The sequence below is a fragment of the Solanum verrucosum genome, unplaced genomic scaffold, assembly GCF_900185275.1.
Source record: "Solanum verrucosum unplaced genomic scaffold, falcon-dt-bn FXZP01000703.1, whole genome shotgun sequence".
Taxonomy (NCBI): domain Eukaryota; kingdom Viridiplantae; phylum Streptophyta; class Magnoliopsida; order Solanales; family Solanaceae; genus Solanum; species Solanum verrucosum.
Genome location: NW_026020247.1, coordinates 155883 through 166663, shown reverse-complemented (window position 1 = coordinate 166663; position 10781 = coordinate 155883). Strand labels below are relative to the sequence as shown.

At 40.0% G+C, this 10781-nt stretch overlaps 1 protein-coding gene across 1 annotated transcript; it reads right to left on the bottom strand.

The window, feature by feature from the left end:
- Window positions 1-2893: 2893 nt before the first annotated feature.
- On the bottom strand, window positions 2894-3291 carry LOC125833039 (uncharacterized). Its single transcript, XM_049512199.1, has 2 exons — window positions 3086-3291; window positions 2894-3032 (listed from the first exon to the last, which is right to left on the bottom strand). Exons 1-2 carry the CDS (start codon window positions 3289-3291, stop codon window positions 2894-2896), a joined length of 345 nt encoding a protein of 114 aa, XP_049368156.1.
- Between the last annotated feature and the right edge of the window lie 7490 nt (window positions 3292-10781).

Sequence of the window (10781 nt, the reverse complement as noted above, 5' to 3'; positions counted from 1 at the left end):
ATTAAATGATTAGATATTGGACCTTAGGAATGTGATCAATGGAATGATAATTTCTCTTAATGGGTAATTACTAATTGCTTAAAGTTGTTGAATCTCAATGGGTAAGATATGTTTTTGAATACAATAACCAACTCTCGATCAACTATCATTTTTCAAGTGACTTCTCTCGAACCTCAACAAGCTTAACCATACCAAACAATCTAATTCCTTAATTAACCCACTTTCTCAAGCTGGATTGTAAAGATACAAATCAATACAATTATCAATCATTCACTCTACATTAATACCTCTTTCTCAAGCAAGCATAGAGAGCTATGCTAGAACCAAATTTGCAACTTCATTTCATCAATTAGAACATGAACAAATAATTGAACCCATTTCAAAACAACATTAAATTCAGCAATTAACACTACTCGACTACATGATCACACCCCTAAGGTAAGAGGTTTTAGCCAAACATAGCGAAAAGTAAGAAATCATTACCAAAAATATTATCCATCTAAATTGTTAACAATCTGCAATACCCAATGCCAAAATTAAAGTTAGAATCCTAAAACCTCAAATCCGCGATCCAAAACTTCTCTTAGAATGTTCAATAATGTGAAAATGTAAAAACTCTCAAAGACTCAGGAATACCTTCTCTCAGAACTCTTTTTTTTTTTTTTTTAAATATGAATTTATATGTTCCAAAAATCTCAGCATGGAGACCACATGGCGAGATAAGTGAAGATCGCCGAGTCGGCCGATCGACTCGGTGATCCGCCGAGTTGTGCTTCTTCTCGCCTTTTGGATTGACTCCTGCATCAAATTGTTCTAGAAGATTAGGCGAGCTGGGTCGTGATCATCTTTTGCTCACCAAGTTGGCTTGGTACATAGGCTACTTTACTGGAACTTTTGGCGAGCTGGAGGTTCACTCGACGAATCACTGAGTGACTTTTGCGATCTCCAACTTCTCTTTTCTTTAGCTTTTCCAACTCTTTCGCTCCTTTTCGTATCATAATGTCCTTGCCTTGTTCTTAAATTTTCAATGTTGCATATCAACACATTAACATAAGTTATGACCACAAAGTAGGCATTGAGGACACTAATTCATTGAATAATAAGCCCTAACTTAGTCGAAATTCCTGACTCATCAACACCCCAACTTAAACTTTTGCTTGTCCTCAAGAAAAACACAAGATCAATCAGGACACCATGGATGTCTACAAATAGTGCTCTTTGAGACTCAACATGAATGCACACAAGGTTCAATCTACACATGCAATGCTCAATTGTGCACTAAAAGTTTCAAACTACGACAAGCCATCATCAAATAGAGTTCAAGCTCACAATGCTTACTTCAAATGAAAATTCATGCCCAACAAGAGTATTTGAAAGCTGTCACATCAAGATTGATTCCATTCTCTTCACAAAGCCAATCAAGGAATACAATTAAAGAATCGAAATAAACTCTCACACTCCCAATGAGAATATCATGCACAATTTTACCCATAGGCTTGCTCGTATTTTCCAACCAACACATCACTCGGCTTATGCAAGATCAAAAAGGTCTTTCAAGGCTTGGAATTGGGCTGAGGGTACATGTATGATCATTTTGGCTTAGTGACTTCTACCTTCATGAAGCATGGCTCAAATTTCACTTCATCTCCTTTTCTTTCATTCTTTTCATTTTCACAACTCATCCTTGGTATATTCAAAGCATAAATTTTTTTTGGTATAGCTCATTAGACACCTCTTTTATTTCCACAACCTTTCTCAAATGGATACAATTTTATCATTTCTTTTTTTCTTTTCACCTTTTTTTTATATATGGAGAGATTTCATCTTTTTCTTCATTATAAGTTCCCAAAGATGAATATCAAAAACTTCTTGTTCGATTTCTTTCCTCATTCTTACCACACCCCCAACTAAGGGTTTTGTCTTATGTTGGCCAGTCCAACAAACCAATGCTTCACAAAGGTTTTAGGTGGGGAAGAAAAGGCCATATTTGTTCATGTTTCATCCAAAGAAAAGGTTAAGCTCAAATGGTGACAATCTAGGTTCACACACTCACAAGGTGGTCACATAAATGTATAACAATTAGGTTCACTCTAAAAAAATTATGGCTAAGATCATTTCCTTTATTCACCAAAATTAGTCAATTGGACAAACATGGAAACTTCTAGGTATCACAAGGCACATATTTCAAGTAAACCTCACCACACAAGGCGTTCAACACAATTATCATTCATGACTCTACAAATTAAACTTGCGTGCAACGATCATTACAAAACTCACTTCGACAATCTGACTAGTCACAATGAGATGCTAAGAGTTCACACATGACTTATGCAACTCAAATTTGCCTCGTTGGACTTGCACACACATATCGTTCATCAAGATCAGTATTCAAGTCATCGGTATTGATCACAATCGACACTCAAATATACAAGACAACAACAATCACACACAATCATGTAATCAAGAGAGAAACAAATGAAATAAAGCCAATATCCATTCACATTCAAGAAACAAGGAGAAGTTTTAACAAAAAAAGTAAAACAACACAATATCCAAAAGATAAACTAAAAATAAAATATAACCAAAAGGCTGGGTATAAAACTACCTTCACCACCAAAAAACCTACACAATATCCTCAATGTGAAATAAAAACTGAAATGTATCAATATTAAATAAAATGGAGGGAGAGTAAAAATCCCCCTGTCAGGCTAGGAACTTTGCACATATGGGTGGCCTTAATCTAGGCATCAGTGCCCAGCTCGACTCCAGCTCTTGAGGTCTGTGCAACTATCTTCTCTGTGTGCTGAGACCCACTCGAGGCAATCATGGATGTGTCGCGCAGTGAGACCTCCGAAGCCACCCGTACCAAATAACCCTCCAAATCCTCTACATCCTAAAAAATTGTCTTATCATGAGCCCCTAACTCCTCCTCATCTATCTCGGCTGTATCAGACTCTCCATCATCGTCAGCTGTAGCAGCATCTTTGGTCACAATAGATAGACGGATCTCAGAAACAGCTGGCATATCCGCACTGGATCCTCGAGAACATCAACATTACCCTACATCATCAAGATATTGATGTACTTCAACTCATCCATATCACGTCGGAGACCGATAATATCAGCCTTCAAGGCTGTTACATCTACAAAGCCATGGTCTGACGTCTTGCATACCTCAACCTGAGCTGTGAGAGTATCCCATGTTTCCCCATAGGTCATGATCATCTCCCGCTGTACTGTCAAATCCCCACGAATGGGAGCCAATGCTGCAACTATTGCTTGGTCGATCATAGAAGGCACTAGACCTCAACCCTCGAGGCCCTCACATCGGTTGAATAGGCAAGGTTGCCTATTTTGTATATCATGGCCTATGTCAAAGGGGGATGAAAGGCAGTAGCTGGAGAAGGGGAAGTGGAGGAGCAAGGTATACCTATGGGCTCAAATGACGGGGTAGACTAAGTAGAGTTCTACATCGACAACCAAAAAAGTGCCTACAAGAGCCTTCTTCCTCCTTTCTGCTTCATCTTTCGTGTACTCAACCTCAATTATTAGAATATCAGTAGACGATGTCGGAGTCACCATAGTATCTGTCTTCGCCCAAAGAGCACACCAGCTCGGTGACATAGATCACTAATAAGCACTAGAAATGGAAATGAGGTTTGGTTTTGTTTTCCCTCATCACCAACTATTGTGAAATTATCATCTCGAGATTTAGTCACTGCCGATCAATAATACAGCCCAACAGTGAACCTTTTGGATGCCGGACCATACACTCATTTTGTGATGGCATCAATGTGTTGCTAATAAACACAAACTATTATCGGGTTGTGACATTCAAATCCTTCTTCTCAATAACACCTCCTGCCTCTAGCCAGAGAGGTGTGGCATCACTCAGCAACGGGGCCAACCACCTCTTCAAATCTTCTAAAGTTTTGATTTTCACCATGTCGGCCAAAGAATGAATACTGCGTGTACTGCAGTCCAACAAATCATTGATATATGTTTCATTGCACTGTACCTTCTTACCTCGCACCTGTACGTAGTCTATTGGTGCCATCAACCCAATCTTCTTCTTTCCTTTTGGGATCAACCTTGCATAACCTGCATAATACTCCCGAACACATGAAAGAACATATGGATTTTAGGGGTTGGTGAACTGCTGGAACTTCTGGAAACGAAGTGTCTCCCACACACCGAGAATTCTATCTACAACACCATTAGTAGACAACAACTTCTCCTCCAAGATAGTCCGCAAACCGGCTCCTTTCACTCGATTCATAGATCAAGGAGGATGTGCTGGGTCGGGGGAACTTGAGGTGCCTATGCTGTTGTAGGTGCTAGAGGCATCGAGAGTGCTGGAAGTCTAGCCAAATGATCATGAACATCTTTAGATCGCAATTTTGAGTGCTTCCGTTTGAGCAACTCTCCCTCAGTTTCCGGTGTATGTATTGGTGTCCTGATCCCCGCAAATTCCTCCCTCTCAAAGTCAAAGGAGGTGAGATGAGTTGAGGTTTATGATGCGTAGCTCGGGGAGATGTGACCCCCGTTGTGATTATAACCCCTTTTGTCTTCTTTTGGGGTGTTGTACCTCTTACAAGAAGCTTTGGTCAAGCCATATTTGTAGAAAAACACAAATAAAACACATGTGGTTGGTTGCAAAGGGTTAGCGAAATATCATTTTTAAAAAGTTGCAGGAAAACTCGCCAAACCACTCGGTGAGTCGTCAAGACCACTCGGCAAGCAGTAGAGGGCTCATCAAAACTTACAGAATAAATCAGCAAAAATTCCGTATAAAAAGGGCGAGAACAAAGACAGTTCGGCGAGTCTCTGAGTTCACTCGATGATCAGAGGGTGCTTCATCGAATGTTACAGAAATAAATAGCCAAAAAGGAATAAAAACGGCAAGACTAAAGCCATTCGGCGAGTCGCCAAGTCTACTCGGTGAACACAAGAATATCGATGAAAGTTATAGATTAATTCACCAACATTGCAGGTCAAAAAGGCAATAAGGAGGTCACTTGGCAAACCGCCGAGTCACTCGGCGAGCTCTATTCAGCTCACCAAATGGCCCGATATGACAGATTCCCAACCCAAACTCCAATTCTCAATGAAAATCCAACGACAACAAATTTCAAGTACAATTCTATGCAATTCAAGCCATACCACAGTGATTATCTATGCCGGGGGTACTCAAACTTCCCCTCAATTAATATAAATTCAACCAAACAATGATTTTTCCCTGAAGCACAACGTCACCCCTTCCATAATTGAGGAAATTCAAGTTTTTTGGTAGAATTTGGATTACTTAGACTTCACCTGCACAAAACCCAACATGGATACCCACAATTCAAGTAATTCAAATAGGAAACTCAAATTAATTTAGGCTAAATAAGTTATCAGGCATGCTTGATTTAAAATTATATTTGAGCGATCAATTTAGCACATAATCAAGGCAACTAATAGATCTATAAACTACTCATACCCATGCTCAACACAATATATGCAATTTAAAACAACTTCGGAAAACCAACCTCAATTGTAGACATGAAAACACTAAGACATAGAGAGGGGGATGGGCAACACTTCAGATTCCGACCATATGAAGAGACCCATGGAAATTAAACTAGAAAGATAAGATATAAACTTTGAGTGTAAGAGTGCAAGATTCAAAAATTTCAAAATAAGGAAATGATTTGAATTTAAAACAGTTGAAAGGCCCTTGCCATTAAAGTTTGCGCCTCGATCGGTGAGGTCTATTAACGCCACCGATCCACTCGGCGAGTAACCGAGTGGACTTTAGCCACCAAATTTAACAGAAAACCAGCCTTTTAACTGGTTTAAAAGGCGAGCTTTGTCGGGCTCGCAGAGCCACTCAGCGATTCATCGAGTGGACTTTAGCTAGCCTCATTGCCTTTTCCTCCCAAAATTTGAATTTCAACCTGCACATCCATAAACGTTATTCAAATAACAAAAAGTAAAACTTGGGTTTCCTCCTAAGAAGCGTCTTATATAACATCGTGGCACAACGTGGCCATGCATTCAATCCTCATTCTTTGGATTGAGTAAGGTATCACTAGGAAGACCCCCTTTCAATCTTGGGTTTATGTTAGCTGAGATTTGGCCTATTTGAGTCTCAAGCTGCTTTATGGAAACCGAGTGTGAGGTCACTGTCTTATTTAAAGATGAGACATCATCCTTCATCTCCTTCAGTACCTTATACAACCCTTCTAGCTTGTTTAGGATGCGAGCAAGCATATCCTCGGTCCGAACATTTTTGGGATCGACTTTTTTTTTCTTTGGCTTCAGACGTTAATGAGAGGGCACATAAACAATCTTTATCAACATCTATATCTCTCTAATTGTTACCCCGATCACACCAATCTCGGTCTCGATCTCTCCAACCATCATCACGATCTCTATTCCAACCTTGATTCCCACCCGACCTTGGATAGCTCTGATGAGAACCTCCTGCTTGGTTTGACAAAAAAAGTACTTATTCATTGTACATGTCCTCAAATTGCATCTCATCATGACTCACACTATTAGCACCAACTGCATTCACAACCTTGTAAGGACTTCCCATGACATGTTTTGTCAATAGGTCCATTTGGATCATTATTTTGGCCATGTTTTCATCACGTTCTTGCTTCTTTTCCAATTGTTCATTTGTTAGCCCAAGATTCAAAGGAGACACCTGATCTTCCCTTGTGTACCATGCACAATTGATTTTGGTCATCTCATCCAACAAGGCCGATGCTATGTCAAATGTTTGTCTTATGATCCCACCTTGAATAAGTTGGTCAACGACACCCTTGTTGACAGTGTGAAGACTTGATGTTAGCGTAATCAAGACACAACTTCCAATTCAAGTGTCTACGATCGTACACTAGTAAAGTAACCCAACCAAGGGTTGGGGTCCCAAGCGAGTGGTTTTTAAAATTAATAGAAAAATAAAATTACGTTCTAATTAGTCATAGCTATAAACATTATCGAATATAAACACACTAAATCTAAAGGGATGACGCAAGCGTCAATTATCGATGGGGGGTTTTGTATTAATTAACAACAAAAAACAACAAAAATATATAAAAACGTGATAGAGAGACGTGATTCTTGGGATGTGATAGGAATACGGGATAGACTAAATTATCGGGTACATGCTTTTGATAGTAAATTATCGAGTATTTGTAACTAGGCTAGACTATAGTGGGGATACATTCTCTCTCGAGTAACTTATCCTGAACTAACTCGGTTTCTCTCAAATACCGACGTGACGCATTAAGCATAACCTCTGCCTTAGCCCATTCACTCTCTCGAGCTGAATCTGTGGGAAAAAGGACTAGGATTCACTCTCTTGAGCTGAACCCATGTAGACCCAATTCCACTGGCTATCAATTTATTAGTCTTAGTTTTACGACCACTCTCTCGAGCAAGCCAAAAACACTAAGATGAAATCGTATTTGCAACTATAATTCCATTAAGTTCATACACAACTACTAAACGAAATAACATCTAAACAACAAATAAACCATCAACAAGCAAGACCCAACATATTCTAACCCATATTCACAAAATCACACCCCAGGAATTGGGGTTTTAGCTAGACATGTAAAAGAGATAAAAATTTATACCAATATCAGTTTCCATCAATTGGATATGAAGGATTAAGTCTTAAAACATGTCAAGAGTGAAGAATCTTCGAGACCCACATCCAATTTCTTGGAGTTGAAACCCTTTGAATCTTCAAGGTCTTAGAACAAAGTCTCCAAAACCCTCTAAAACTTAGACTCTCTAAACACTGTAAAAAGTTCAAATAATTATAGTGATATGATACTAAGATAGAAATTTAAACAAATATTTATAGTGTTTGAAAATTTGTGCTTCAGAGGACCCTTCAGCGAAGTTAGTCGGAATCGCCGATACACTCGGTGGTCCGCCGTTTGGTCGATTTCATCGCCTTCCTATTTTAACCTTCAGCCCCCTTGTGTTTTGAGTCATTTGGTGATATGGTACTACTTCACGGAACTGCTCGGCGACGTGCCGACTATTCCATTTCATCGCCAACTTGACCTTTTCCTTTAAAGCTCAGCACACTGGAACAAAACGCGATCTCTAGGCCAATCGGCGACTCGCCAATTGGGCTCGACGATCTTCAGGCCTTCATTGCTTCGTTCTTTTCAGCCGCCTTGTTCCTTCTTGCCAAGTGGTGTCCATGCTTTGCCTCAACTTAACGATTTTCATTAGATATTGAGACAAAATATGCATTTGAGAACAGTAATTCTATTAAAATATAGCCCTAAATGAGTCCAAACTGTGGACTCATCAACACCCCCAACTTAAACTTTTGCTTGTCGTCAAGCAAATTCGAGTTCGGCTGTTCAAAAAGGATGTCTTGAACAGAGCTACACAAAACTCAATCATGGATGCACACAACGAGACTCACTTTACTCATGCAAAGATCAATTGTGCACTCAAAGATTCAACTTGTGACTCACCATTATCAAAGAATCTCAAGCTCACAATACTTTTTTCAAATGCAAGTTGAAGCTCAACTAAAGTGTTCAAAAGCCCTCACACGAAGAATATCTCCATATTCACACAATGGTTTAATCATTTAAAGTTCCGGAATCAAATGCAACGCTCACTCTCACAAAGAAAAATACAATGCATGCTTTCACCCAGAGGTTTGCCCGTATTTTCCAATCCACAATTGTTTCAACTCACTCAAGATCAAAAAGGTCTTTCCATGGCTTGTAATGGGGTTGAGTGCAAAGGTTGGTCATTTAGGCTCAGTGACTTTCATCCTCATGAAATGTGGTATTCATGACAGTTCCTTTCCTCTTCCTTCATCATTTTATTTAGTGCTCATAAGTCATCCCATTATTCACTCTCCATGGATTGTTTGGAACCCCATTCCTTTTTAAATTTTCATAACTTTATTCCATAATTTCTTTTTTCATTCTTTTCTTCTCTCTTTTTTTTTGTATGGAGGGATTCCATTTTTCTCAACACCATGGGTAAGAGAACTTTTCTAGCACTTCTTGACTTGCCCTTATCTTTTCACCACATCCCAACTTAGGCTTTTTGCCTAAGTTGGCTATTCAATCAACCAAAAATCAAGAGGACTATAGGTAGTGGATTAAGAGATGTCTTGTTTTCATCAAGTTTCATCCAAAGAAAGGTAAGGCTCAAGGAGTGTTCAAAAGATGTTCACACACTCACAAGGTAGTCCACAAAAGAGGTATATGTCAAATTGGCTCACAGTCTTCGAAGTTGCCTAAGATCATATCAAGAGATAGCCTTACTTAGTCGACTGGACCAACGGGGCAAATTCTAGGTGTTATCATGCATGGTTCATAGTAAGCTCATCACACAAGGCATCAACACTAAAGTCAAACAAGACTTCACACTTTCGCTAGTTTGCGACGATCATCACAAGAGACTCGATTTAATAATTGGCTAGTCACAACGAGATGCAAAGAGTTCACATATTGTCTATGTAACTTCACTTGGTTTCATCGTAGCCGCACATTCATGTTTGTTCGATTATGAGCACTATTTGAGTCATCAATATTGATCAAAACCGATATTCAAATTTGCAAGAGAACAACCACATTGAACACATACAAGAGGTGGCAAAGTTTTTTTGGAAGGGTAAAAACCATTTTGCAATTTAAAATACGAAGCCACAAGCTCAAACATCCACAAAAATGTAGTATTAACACAATTATAAATTCCAACCCAAATATATAAACAAAACAAATATGCACAAAGGTGGGCCTCACCCCACCACAAACAAAAATCATTTTTCCTCAAATGCAAATAAATTAAAGTATCCAAAAAGTGAGCAAAAGTAAGACAGAGAGGGAGGTAAAGAAAGGATCCTGTCTATGCAGTCTCTCTATCTGTCTGGGCCTCAGTGCCAGGTGTAGTAGTCTATTCTTAGGCATCAATGCCTGGAGTAGCCTTAGAAGGAATCACAGTGCTAGATCAAATAGGAGTTGTTGTGGCCGTCTCAGTCAGCGATGCCTGGATCACCGCCTGCACAACCGTCTCTACAAGGTCTAGAAAATCTCTAAATATGCTCTCCTCACGGTGCCCAATCATCTCCTCATCAGTCTCAACATCCGACTCCTCCTCTGCTGCGCCATCCCTCTACACTTCTCCTGTGGTGGCCGAAGGAATCTCTAAAGTCTCTGGGGCATCTTCATCATCATCAACCTCTATTAATGAATTGAAGTCGATAGACTTTAGATAGTCCACGTCCTTCCTCAATTCTACTACCTCGATTTTCAAAGCCATCACCTCAGAGGCTTCCCCCTATCTTCTCTCCCAAGCTGTGACTCTCACAGTCAACTCATCAACAAAAGTCAGGAGAGGGGTAAGTGCAGTAAGTATGGCTCTCTCGATCATCGCAGGGATAGATCTCACGAGTTAGGTTGCCCACATATCAGTTTATTTGGCCAAATTACCCATCTTCAGGATCATGTCCTGAGTAATTCTGCCAGGCTGGGATGACGAGGAAGCACCTGGAGAGTGCGAAGAAGAGGAAGGAGCAAATGTACCTGAAGGCCCAGAGGCCGAAATAGGTGAAGATGCCTCTGCAGGTAAAGAGTCAACGTCAACATCTGGAGAAATATCTGCCGGAACTACTCTGCTCCCGTCAGCCTCCTCTCGTATGTACTCTGCCTCAATATGCCGGATGTCAGTGGAGGATGAAGGGGTGACCTCAATATCTCTCGCTGTGTCCCAGGGTACTCCAGCACGTCGACACAACCTAG

Coding starts and splice junctions, on each gene's coding strand:
- LOC125833039 (XM_049512199.1), bottom strand. CDS start 3,291: ATGATCGACCAAGCAATAGTTGCAGCATTGGCTCCCATTCGTGGGGAT. Junction 3,033..3,085: donor CGTGATATGGATGAGTTGAA/GTACATCAATAT, acceptor TCGAGGATCCAG/TGCGGATATGCCAGCTGTTT.